General features: G+C 39.1%; 1 protein-coding gene across 1 annotated transcript in view; it reads left to right on the top strand.

Moving 5' to 3' along the window:
* Positions 1–13,375, top strand: part of PTPRN2 (protein tyrosine phosphatase receptor type N2) — a 662,435-nt gene that overhangs the window by 417,651 nt on the left and 231,409 nt on the right. The window contains 1 exon segment of the mRNA XM_075022535.1: positions 7,271–7,335. Coding sequence (XP_074878636.1) covers positions 7,271–7,335 — 65 coding nt within the window.

The raw sequence follows: 13,375 nt of genomic DNA, 5'->3' as shown, positions 1-13,375 counted from the left end.
TGTTTTAAGTATGCAAGTGAATCGTTACACATTCATGTGCTGCACTCCATCAAGTAATGTGCAGCATCGAATTGTCACTGTTAAAATGGTCAATAGTATTAAAAATTGTCACTGTTAAGACTTCATTGAAATACATTTTGTATTTGTAAAACATACATTGCCAAAGCATGGTTTATTTTTGTTGTTAGTACTCAAAACTCTTCTATTGATGGACATCAACTTCCTTATATTATTTAGGACAATATTGTGGATAATGGGTTTCTGAAGCTCTGCAAGGAACTATTTAGAATAGATAAAGTTTTTTCATTTCTACAGTACTAATTCATATAAACTGGTTTTGTTCATACTTCAAGAACAGAACCATCACATTGACACCACACCTTGAAAATTCCTCTCTCTAGCCATGGCATTTTCTATAGGACTGTTATACTGCTGAAGTATTTTGGAGCTTGTACACCTATGTTTCTTACAAGGGTATGCCTACGGAAAAAAAAAAAACCAAAAATTGGATTGATTGACCCAACAGGCCTTTCCAGGCCTATATTTATAATGATGAATAAATGATACCTATCTCAGGAAGAATAAGTCAACCTCTGGTGATACCTATTTATTACTCTTGCCTAGTGAGGGAAGCTTGACTGATTTCTTAGTTGAGATAGCAAAGTTGGTAGAGGTGGATCCCACCATTAACAAAAAAGCTCCAGAAAATACAAAAATGTTATTGCCTATATCCCAAACTCCTTTACTATCACGTTTTAGAATAGCAGTGTGCTCGTTTTAAAGGACAGTTAAAGGAAAACACACAATTAAGAAGCTATTTATTAAATAAATATAATCAATGCAAGCGGTCAGGCAGAAAGAATGTGTTTAAAATACATACCTAATCTATGCAAACAGACAGCTACGTGAGGTCCTGATGTATCAGTTCTTTGCTGCTATATCCTTGAATATTATCTGACCACAGGGCATTAGGAGCGTGGGAGGTAGATGGTTTAGGGCAGGGAAAGTGATGTTGTTTTAGTGAATGAGTTTAAAAAAATACACATCTCTTGCCAGCTACTCAAGTATGGGCCAATTTTTCTCTTGTGGCAACATGCAGTGTTGCTATTTGCCTGACAAATGGATTTTGTGTGTATTTTTTGAACAGAATTAAAGACAAACAGAGATGGAAAATTCCTTGATTGCGTGCATGGAGATTTGGCTGTCTTGTACCAAAAACTGTGAGAATGCTAAGGTGCACTGGGAGCGGTGAGCATGGCCTGAATTTCCATCTGCTTGTTTTATTGGCTAGAGCATGTTGTAAAGGATGTGTGCCCTCAAAATTGCTGGAGATGCAAACAATATTTTAAATTACTCCAGGCAGCAAGGTGCTGCATCTGAACAGATTGAAAGCTGAAATGTTGCTATCAGAAATTAAATTAATGCACGTGAGATTGAAACAATATCTAATTAAAATAATTTGAAAAATGACTTGAAAATTGAATACGACATAATATTTAGCAGGCTGTCGCTAGTACAGCTATGCGGCTCTGACTTTTCTGCAACCATTTTCATTCCAGGCCTGGCTGCCAGTTAACTAGAAATTACACATGAAGCAACTATCTCATGCTATCACCTAGTACAGATTGGAAGAAAAAATACCTTTTGCCCGCATCCCGTGTACTTGGTCCTCACTAACTGAACTGTAAAATTTAGTAAAGGGACCCTTCTTCTCCTTGTATCTGGCCACCTGAGTTAGTCATTTGTGTTTCAAGCTGGAGCATTTTGAATGCTCACGTTGTGTTTTTGACTTTTTTACTTACAGCCTGATGCTACTCCTGCCCAGGGAGAGAAGTTACAGATTCACAGGCTGTAGCCCCTGGAAGAAATGCCCAGGGCTGGACACACCACCCTGTAGACATATGCCAAAGTCAGGGACATTTTATCTTGTATTCCAGAAAGTCTGTTCTTCTGAACATGGTCGTACCTAAGTATCTAATTCAATGTTCATTAAAGTACTTTTTAATTACTTGCAACAAAGGAAAGTGAATGAGGTGAGGGGAAATGAGGGGAAAACCTATGTAACATTGGGTTGTTCTGTAGGGAAAAGACTTAGGGAGCACTGAGCCAACTGTGGTTTTCCTCTGTCCCATTCTCATTCAGTGGTGTGAATGTCTCAGCAGTTTCAGGAGGTGCATTGACTGTGCAAAGGCAGGTTTATTCTTGGATTGTGTTCTTCTCAGCAGGGAGAGCGCCCAAATATAATGGGAATCCATTTTCCTTGAATGGCAAGGCACAAAGGTTTTAGTATCTGCTATGTATATGCACAGCACAGTGCGTGGGTCTGCCAAACATAAAGGCGGTCTTTCTGGTCCACCCTATGAAGAAGCTTTCCATATAATCACGAGGTTCTTTGTAGGGGAGGAGAAAGCAAAGACTAACTTGATGTAAATAAATGCAACGTCTGCTTGTCTTAGATTTGGGAAACTTGTTAAAAAGTTAAAAGCTGTAATAAACACTTACTATCTCTCTGGATTTCCCTTCCTCCTTTTCCCTTTCCTTTCCTCAAAGAGGGGAAAAGAAATGAAATTCTTCTGAATGTGGCTCTATGAAAGGAGCTTCGCAACAAGCTGATGGGAAGACAGTTGTTGTAGAATTCATCTGACAGCCTACAGTAAATCTGAATTAATTGCCCTCCATCACTTTATTGACTAGAGGTCCAGTCAATATAGTTAGTGAGTCTAGGACAGGAATTGGCTCATTCTAAAATGGGCTTGTAATAGAGGTCAGGGCAATCATGTGTCTGTAAGTACTTTTTTTTCCTTCATTTAGTTAATTACAGCACACCCTCAAAGTCAGATTCACAGCAGAAAAATAAGGTTTCCTTGTGAGTCACACCATCTTCCCACAAATACTATTCATATCTAAGGATGGTTTCTTCTCCGGAGCAGGTAAATCCTGCAGCAGCACAGGAGACAGACCGAGGAAGCCTCCTGCAAAAAACCCTTCCCTCGTCTCGCTTGTGCTGGTGTGCGCTCCCACGAGTAAACCGGAGGGTGCGGTTGTACTTGGCAACCTGCTTTATAGCTAACCTTTGGAAACCACTCATTTCTCAGGGCTTCCTTCTTCCAGAAGTGCTATAATGAGAGTGGAGGTCTGCTGGAAGCCCTCTATAACTTGCTTCTCCTAATAACCGAGGGACTCTAAGGTTAAACCTGCCAACTACAAAACTAGACGCTCAAATTCCTGACAGATAACTTTGCTAAAGGAAATAAATGTTAGCCCTCAGAAAACACATCAGACCTCCCTCAGGTTAGTGAAGATTATGAACAGTGACAATCCCTACCCTTAAACACTCAGTAACACCCTCATCGTGCTCTCTAATAGAGCAAAGCCATTAAGTTGTCCCCATTGTAATTTAGATCACAGAAGAGACTTCCACAGATTCTTTCAGGTTAAAATAACTGGTATACAGAGAGTAGGCAAAATTATTCCACTGTAGCTACGTGCTTAATTATATGGAATACTGCATAAATTGTCAAGTGCAAAGAATTATTCTGATAAATTAAAATCCTAATTAAATAGGCTATTGCAGAATTTTGAGAACATTATAGGGCTCCGCTTCTTCAGGTAATTTGCATATCCTTCATCTAGTGAATTTAATTTAAAGGCCTCCTTTTTTGTGTGTTTGGAAGCCCTTTTTGTTTCAGTGGAAGATTAAAAAAGGGATTTATATGTTGCTAACTGGGTTGGGTTGTGGGGGTTTTTTTTGCTTTTTTTTGAATAGCTGTTTTTATTATGCCTCTGCTGATGAGTTTGTCAGTTCTCCATTAGTATTTCAGGATTTAAAACTGTGGCCATAAAAAAATCAACTTTGATGGAATGTGCAATATAACATGTTACCCAGAATTATCATTTCCAGTTCATAAAATTTGCAAGAGAAACATCATCTGCTGTATATTTGTACTGGAATAAAAGTTAGCAGGTAGTACACTAAAATACTTTAACAAAACTTAGGGCAATTTTCAAAGGATTAGTAGCTTGTTCTTAATAAACCATAGAATCATAGAACCATTTAGGTTGGAAAAGTCCTTCAAGATCATCGAGTCCAACCATCATCCATGCCCACTAAACCATGTTCTGAAGTGCCTTGTCTACGCGCTTTTTGAACACCTCCAGGGATGGTGACTCAACCACTTCCCTGGGCAGCCTGTTCCAATGCCTCACAACCCTTTCAGTAAAGAAATTTTTCCTAATATCCAATCTAAACCTCCCCTGCTGCAACTTGAGGCCATGTCCTCTCGTCCTATCTCCAGCCACCTGACAGAAGAGACCAGCACCCACCTCACTACAACCCCCTTCAGGTAGTTGTAGAGAGCGATGAGGTCTCCCCTCAGCCTCCTCTTCTCCAGACTAAACAGCTCCCTCAGCCGCTCCTCATAAGACTTAATATCTGAATTTATTTTCCCACCATTTCTTCCTCATCCATCTATAGGCTGTTGACTATGTTTTATGGTCTTAAGTTCTCAATTATAGTTATGCATAGAAAAGTTAAGTAGTCATATTCACTGTTCAGCAGCTTGAAGCAGCTGCTTGATATGTAGTTGATGCTTCAGCTTCAGCACCACCGTTTTTGACAGAATTTCTTGACCTTCCTGAACTGCTTGTGGAGTTCAAGGTTAGCTAAAATATGCTCCTGAACATGCCAGAGACTGTCTGCTGTGTCTCTCCCTGCAATCTGACGGTGCCTTAGCTTGACCATTTTCAGGTTATGATTTAATCAATAACACGTCATGCCTTCATGCCTCCTAATTTTGGCAGGGTTTATGTTAGCATGGCTGTCAGAGCTGTCCTTTGTGTTTTAGCCAATATCAAGGGGGAAGAGGGGCTTTAAGTAAACTTTTTTTTGTTTTTTTAATATCAAAGCTTCAATAATTAAAGTCTGCAGGAAACCTATAAAAAGGAGGTCAAATATGTAATAGTAATTATAAAATTCAGTGATTCAGCAGACCCAATATTTTCTATTAACTGTTCATGTGGTAGGAAACTGCACGCTGGGATGTTAGCCTTGTTGTTTACTTATACTCATTTATTTTGCAGCCACTCTGCTGTGCATTTTTCTTTATCCTAAGCTACCAAAGAATCATTTTTTGGACCATTCAATTTCTTTGAAGGAGGCTGTGGAGCTTTCTGTGTTTATAAATCTTCTAAAGTTTTGTATTTGGTAGAAAACTGCCTTTAACATGTATGCTGGGTGTGAGGCAGCCAGCATGGTAGCATGGCACACCTTTGCAACAAAATGGCTCATCCGAAAGGGAGAATGTTGTTATCTGACATGGCAGGTCATCAGCCATCAGTGAAGCAACATAGTCCAGAGTCTATCTCAAGGCTGAAAATCAAGCTTGTTAGCAAAGATTTACTTATTTGGGGGAAATTCATACCACACAACCTATACAACACAGTGAAAATGTAGCCTCAAATCACGTGGTCCAGGCAAATCTCCTTCTCATGTGGTCCCTGTGACTCCAGGTGGAATAAATAAGTTTGTGAATGTGTAAAGCACGGCATAAGTATTAAATATGTGAGCATTGTATGCGGTTTTTACGCTGCCATCCAGAAAAACCTTTAAGCTTTCTTAGCTTGGGACTCCATGTTCCTATCTGCTTAATCAATAGCATATTAAAAAGAAGCAAAAATAAAGCTGTGTGGGTCTAAAAGGTGGACAGAGCTTTCCCCTCCATTTAAATCACAGGCAATATTCATCCCTTGCTGAAGGCAGTCAGAAAAGTTTGTCTGTATTAGAATTCCTTGAGGTTTCACTTCTTGAGCCTTTGCACGTACAAACTCTTACCAAAAGCTTTCCACATTTTGGATATATGAGATGAGATTGAGCCCTAATGATAAGACTTGCCTCTGAAATAAATGTGAGTCATTTGTGTTGCACTTTGGACAAACTAAATAAAGTATCAGTTCACAATAGTATTGCTTCTGAGAATTGTCTGCTGCGATCTGAACTGTTTTGAATATGTTTCGAACGCCAACAATTGAGGAGTATTTTTCACAAATGAAAGAAAAATATATTAATTCCTTTCAGTATTTTTCTGTAAATTTGCAGTGTACAATATGTTCCAGCATACTTCTTGTCCTTTCCGGTAGGAATGTTTCCTTTAGGCAACTTAAATTGAGAAGCCGAGTCTATCCAAACTGGGTCTGTAATCAAAGGAAAGAGATAGGTGCCTGCAGATGTGTGTAAGTTATGTGGCATGACTCATCGCATTAAATGTCCGTCCCTTTCCATTGACTGCTGAGAGAACGTAGATGACTCACTTGGATTACATAGTGAGTGACTAGACGGCTAAAGGGAGGAGAGTTTAACAAGGCTGCAAGGCTTCATTTCTACTCATAAATAAATCAAGCCAGGTGTCTGGGTTTTGGCCATGAGCCCAACTGACACAGTTTGCATCCAGAAGGTTAAAGTCTTCCCATGCAAAATGGGGTGACCTTACCCATACCCCCAGCTGGGAATAGTCTCATCCTTGTGCTGTCCCCAGAATGGTGGTTGGGCATTGTTTTGTGAGAACACTAGCGGGCAAAGGTCAAAGTCATGTGAAGACCTTAGTAATGGTTTAGAAATAGGAGTAATGGTAAGACAGTGCTCAAGTTCGTGCCCTGGGCATGTTTGGGTTGCAAGTATAGATGTAGTCTTAGTGATTACTAGCTCTACTTTGCATTTAGCTGTTTTATGCTGCATTACTTTGTTTTTGTTTTGAATGCTTTTACTGATACAGAAGACGATAAATAGGAGAAAACTAAATTTCAAAAAAAGAAAACATTGTGCATTGCATCCCTATGTTGTGAAATAAACTATCTATCTTACCTGCTAGGTAATAGTCTGTATTTGTTATGAAATGTCTTACACAGTGACAGTGCTGTTGTAATGGTAAGGTGCTGCTCTGCTCTTCACTGCAAGGAAGACAGTGGAAAATTTCCACTGAAGAGAACTTTCCAAACACGTTGTGTATATGTGTTAAATGTTTGTGATAGTTTGTATACAAGGGGACTAGTTTGGCTTTCTTTTTCACATAATAATGAACAATTAATGACATACCTACGCATTCAAAAAACTGACCAGCAGAGTTGCTGTCAGGGTAAGATACTCCATAGATGGCATAGGTAGGAACTGTCATGAATTTATTGATGGAGGAAAGAAGGTTGCTTATGTTGTACATGCTGCAAATTCATGCATATTCCAGCTTTCCCGTAACTCTTTCAATCTTAATTTTCCTTACAGCTATAAACAAAGAGAAGCTTGAAAAAACAACTGGACTGAAAATTCTGCAGACTGGTGTGGGGGAGGTAAGTGGCTTGGGGGCATTTTACACTCTCAAAAAGATTTTAATTTGGGGTTTTTTTTAAGAAATCCTGGAGCTCATGAACGTTTGTGAGCTACCAGTCTGATAGTGCTAAGGGCCTTTTTATGATACAGTTGCATCTGTCAAAATACAATCTGCTGCACAAATAGCACTGTATCCCACAGAGAAAAAAATACCATCCTTATGAGAAAAGTGCAGCCGGCTTTAAGAAATGCAGTTTTTTGCTTTGTTGTATCACAGGAACAAAATCCCCAAAGATGAGTACAGCAACTGAAGTCGTCGTATTATTCCCCTTGGTTTTGATGGAGTGCTATCTCATCTAGATCAATGAAAGTTTAAATTTGGGGTAAAGAGTCTTCAGATGTTAGAGAGAATCTAACAGTGAATGACTTGCTTATTTTGGATGTAACTCGAAACATAAATAAAACATGTGTCTGTTATACTGGTGATATCACTAAGCAAGAACTCCACTAAGCAGTTCATCATTTATTAATAAAGATGATGCTATCTGCTAAGAACCTTGTATGAACTACAGTTGATTGCTAATTCTCGTGCTAATTTTGTGTACACAGTTATCTTTTTTTTCCTTTTTCATTTAAGTAATTTTGCTAGTGGTGAATGCTCACAGGGCTAGACAAATGCCTTTTTCTTGTGATTACATTATTCTCAGTATTAAGAATAATGAATTACTAACTTGTAATATACTGAAGGAATTTACTTTTTTTTTCTTTTTTTACTGATTATCAATTTTTGATATTTCTAATTTTTATCAGTTCACACCTAAGAACTTAACTTGCTGGGATTTCTGAAGTTCTTTGTGTAACTTTATTCACATTATTAAAAGACTTGGTTCTGAAGAGGTACCAACACTGAGACCTGCTGAGATGCTTAGGGTCAAAGCTGTAAGAATTAGAACTTGGAAGCAAACATAGGTGAAATCATCAGAAAATGAAAGCCAGCGTCTCTCCTTAACTGGAGCTGATTTAACTAGTTGAGGTTCTCAAGGGTGCATAACCTCAAGAGCTGGGAAGTGTATCCTGGAGCATGGCTGTGCACCTCAGGCTGTGTCCTGACTTCCAGCCAGAGTGAAGCTTGTGTTTGCGCTATCCGCAAGCCCTGTTTTCTGCTAAATAACAGGAGAACTAGGACTGTGGCACAGGCTATGGAAGCCACATTCAGTAGAATTTTACCCAACGGGAGTCCTTTAAATACTTCCATGTATTTTGTCCAATTCCAGTCATTGAATGGATTCCAGTTGATTTCAAAGTCAGCTGGAAAACGAAAGCCCACTTCACTTCAGATACTTACTGTTAAATGAATTGTTATCTTATATGTCATCAATGGAGAAAGAAAGCACTTTCAGATATTTGAAATGCAAGAAATTGTCACCTGTTAAATGCATCATTAATCCACATTGGAGTAATAGGGTTGTTGTAACCATGGTAGTCTAAGGATGTACTGGAGATACAGTCTTGAGGGTATCCTAGCTTTTTTTAAGACCAGCTGGTCTTAAAATTTCCAGTTCTAAAAATAGAACTGGAAAAATGGACAAGTTCTTAGGCTAGAAATCGCCCCAGTTTGGTTCTTGTGCTTGGTTTAGTAAAAGTCACTGCAGAGCTCGCTTCCCATTTATTTAGGCTATCATAGCTTTTAAAAAAACTGGTGATACTACTTGGATTAATAAAGATTTTGACAGAAGGTTGTGCTTTACACTCTGCCAAATATGTATTTTTAAAAGGCAAAAAGTGAAAATGAATTAACTGAAGGGAAGCAGACATTTCAGCCTAAATAAATTCCAGGTTACATCTGAGATATGGTGATCAGCAGCGAAAAAACCAAGTGGTTTGGAACATTAAGGTGATGGAAGAACATTTATTCAGCTGCTTATATATTTTGTTGGATGTGAATTCTCCCAGCTGTGTACATTCCCCTTTCTAAGTCTTATCAGATATGATAGTGTACATAATGAATACATTTCTGCAGTCTCACCTACATGAAAAATAATGGAGTGCTGTAACCAAGCTGTTTCTTTGTTGAGAGGGTATCAGATTCAGGCTATTTCAGGTTAAATCTAACTATGTTAATCCAGTTTTGCTGTTTGTTTTTGATTCACCCTGGTGTTTAACAGTGTTAAAATAATAGAAAGTACGTATTTTAACATAGTGAAGGAGCATTTTGTTGAATAAGGATTTCATTTTCTTCACGCTGAAGGAATGGAATTATATGTAATGCTAACTGTAAACCAAAGTTAAGATGCTCAAATCAAAAGTACTTAGAAAAAACTCTTTAGTTTCAGAACGAGAAATGACATTTTTGTTTGGACAGTAGGTCAGATTCATGACAAAGTTAATGAATATATAATCTTCACTTGCAGGACTGTAAAATAAAAAGGATTGATTTTGCATGGCAAGTTTCATATCTGAGATAGCTCAAGAGAAATACAGCTGAGATACTAGTGGCAAATGGAGCAGCTGTATAAACAAATGCAGGAACTGTTCTAAGCTCAGCAATAATTCATGTGTTGCTCTGGACAGTGGAATCTCTTTTAGGCATTGATCTATGATAACAGGATTTGTGCCTCAGAAAGAAACGTGTAGACACCAGTGACTACCCAGGCCTTGGGTGCGGTAGAAGGAAACTGTTTCTTTCTCTGTGGAGAGGAGAAATGCTTTTCGGAGCTCCTCAATCTCTCACTTTCTCTATCTCAAGAAAAGCATTTCAAAAGCAACAACAGATTATAAAATTCACACCAAGCTTACTGAGTCCTTCAGTCAAGTCCGGGGAGGGCTGATAAATTGCTTTTATGTCACTGCATAAATATGTGCTATCTAGTCATTAACAACACGGGTCTGGAGTCTACCACAGCTACAATACACTTCATCATCTTTATGTCATGTGAAAGATTTCCACAGCTTCAGTGAGTTTTTTGGATAGAGCTGAGGTTAGCTGCATTGTGTCAATGTGGGATAGGCTTTGCTTTAGCAGGATTAAAAATGAGTTCCTAAGCTGCAATGTCAGAAGCTGCTCATGTGTCACAATGTTGATTCAAAAGTTCTATATGTTTCATGGGAAGGTTTAGATAATATAGTGCAAAGCATTGTCTGGACTGTGGGTAAGCAGAGCTTCTTTCAGGTCACTGTGGAACAGACCCTTACTTGTACTCCCAAAGCATATCTACCTCAACATCTAACATTTGCCAGCAGAATATTCAACAGTCCAGGGATCCAGAGAGCTGGATTGAGTTTGATGTGCTGTGTATCACTCTTAAAGTGCTAATTATTTTGGCACCTATCTTGTTTGTGAGAAGGCTGTTGTACTAGAAAACCTCTCTGCTGTAGAGAAAACCGGTGCCGACATTGAAATCCTGAGGATGTGTGCACTGCTGTAGTACTGACTACCTCTGGAATTATATTCCCTAACATGTTTATTTTCTGTTTGGAGTTTTCCAGCACCTATAACAGCTCTAAAGCTCCTATACAGTAGCCCTCCCAGATTTATTTGGCTCATTGTCATGCATGATGTTTGCACCACACAAATTCATCATAAGCTTTTCACACCTTCTTGGTTATTCAGATACAACGAAGCTGCTGTTGTCTTTGAGGTATTTTCTTTTGATCTCCCACACATGAAATAAATCTCTGAAGTCCTAAGGTCATCTTCAGAAGTTCAAGAACCTCCTACAGTTGAGTGTATGTGAGGGTATGAATGTAAGTGTTGTGTTATCTATGTGTATATTTGCATAATACCATAAGAGGCATAGTACTGGTAAAAAAACTGAAGAGCTGAACAGCTGAACAGCATTTAAGCAGGACCTGCAACTCCATTCTCCTATCTCCCAACTCGATGTGAGCAATTGCATTTTGCAGAAATAAGAGTTGAATTTGTTGCTCTGCTTGGCTGAGCACCCCTGCGAGATCTGGGGGACAGCATTTGGTCTCACGTGGAGGGAAAGCCTCCTTAGCAGCAGCACGGCTCCACCTGACTCCTGCTGAGTTCAGGATTCAGCGGGGTCTGGACCCCCAGTCCCAGGCAAAAGTTAGTCCAACTGGACTTCTACCCAGGAGCTGGTCTCCAGCCCAAGGGAGCTCAGCAGGCACCATGAACCGCAGCCCCGCATGGAGGTCACTGAGTAACCTGGAATTCCTTCCACATCCTTTAGGAACTTAACCACTTCTTTGTCTGCACATAAGCACTTTTGAATTATTATAAACACGCAGTATTTTTCAGTTCAACTCCATGCTGAGCTTGGCTGGGACCGGAGTTGGTCTGGTTCAAGTCTAGCCCTAGTTTAAGAAAATTTCAAATAATGGTTCAAATGCAGTTACTATGGCATGGAAAAATAACTGTTTATCCAGCTTTTGGTTCAAATTTGTTTTCAACAACAATTTCAGAATAACTGGTCAGGCTCTCGGTGACTCAGGAAAGTGTTATGATTCAGATCAGGTTTTGGAGGCTAAGGGTCTGTGATTTGAATAATAAGTTATCTGAATCAAGGCCTGAAACAAACTGAGGGAATGGCACTGTTTCTGTCTTGAACCGGTAAAACAGCACCCACTGTGGAATACACTATTTTAAATTAACTCTTTCAGTTTCCCAGTAGGGCTGCACAAAATACACTCATCACTGGAATTGTAACTTTGTAGGATCTGAATCGTGATTCTCATAGGGCAGCCATAGGAATTAGAATAGTTTTCTAAACCAAATGGAAATAACCCAAAATATATGCAAAATGAACACTTTGCCATACCTCTAGATGTTCTAAAATAGCACAGTGATATTTTGACATGTTTCAGGATATTCTCATTTATAGATATTTTGATAGGTGTAGAATTATGTTGATGTTGCATAAAGTGATGTTACTACAATAAAGAAATCTGCATTTGAAAATTCTAGTGAAGCTAGAGGACATGATAAGACAGACTTTCCAGTGATGTGCAAGCCTCTCTGAGGCAGGAGTCAGATTTCTAACTTGTTATCTTCCTTAATGTTGCCAAATTTTGTCATTAATGTCTGTGTATCCAGATTTTACCCAGAATGATATTGGAAATCCATAAAAATCTGGAGTGAGTGTAGAACTTGACAAATATTTGCAATTGTTGAAGAATAAGGTGTCAGCTTTCTTCCGATCCTCTCTGACTACTAGGTAGGATGCTGAGGGTTGGCTTTTGGCTTGTAAAAACCAAATTAGCCTGGGATTTATCTACTCCAGCTGCCTTTCTTACAGTGACATCTTGACAATCAGCAAATGCTCCTGATCTGGAGCAGGTATTGCGCCCAGAAGTACACTGGGATAGGAAGGGATGCTATACCCAGGATCACTTAGCCAAGGTAGCTCTGATACTGACCACAGTGTAGGAACAGCAGCTGTACATGCACAAATACTCAAGTTTTAGCCCAAGTTACAGATAAGTTTTTCAACTTCCATTGAAACCCACCCTCCGCTTACCAGAACTAATTAGGCTGAAGCCAAGCACAGGTGCATATAAGGGAATACACCTCTGCATTACAGTGTAAGCGTTCTTAGACCAGGGGACACCAGGGAGGGCTTTTTCCATGAGCCTGCTTTCAGCATCTTTTCCTACAAAACCCAAGGCTTAGAGATCAACAAATTCATTTGTTCCTGTTACATGAGATCTGGGATTGGAGTTCCTGCAGACGGCTCTCACTGTTGGCTTTTGCTGATCACTGTGGCTGTGTTGATTAGCAGTTGAACAGAGATTTCCAGGAGGACAGAATTTTGGAGCAACATACATTGCTATGGGCAAGGCATGTGTCAGGTCACAGATGGGCTCTTTGCTTTAAGGCATGTAACTTTAAGAAAAGTAATCATTAAATGAAAAGCTTTAAGGACTGCAATCCTAGAAATATTCTTGGTGAAGGCACAATGAGGAAGATTTACTTTATCCCACACACACAAATTTAAGATTCTAAAGCTGTGTAACCCTTAAAAATTCATAGATTATATTTTACATAGCATGGTACTAGTAATATACTACTATTATGGAGTTTTGCTGGCAGTGAAT

Source organism: Buteo buteo, chromosome 2, assembly GCF_964188355.1.
Source record: "Buteo buteo chromosome 2, bButBut1.hap1.1, whole genome shotgun sequence".
In the NCBI taxonomy this organism is placed as follows: Eukaryota; Metazoa; Chordata; class Aves; order Accipitriformes; family Accipitridae; genus Buteo; species Buteo buteo.
This window is presented reverse-complemented; position numbering and strand designations above follow the sequence as displayed.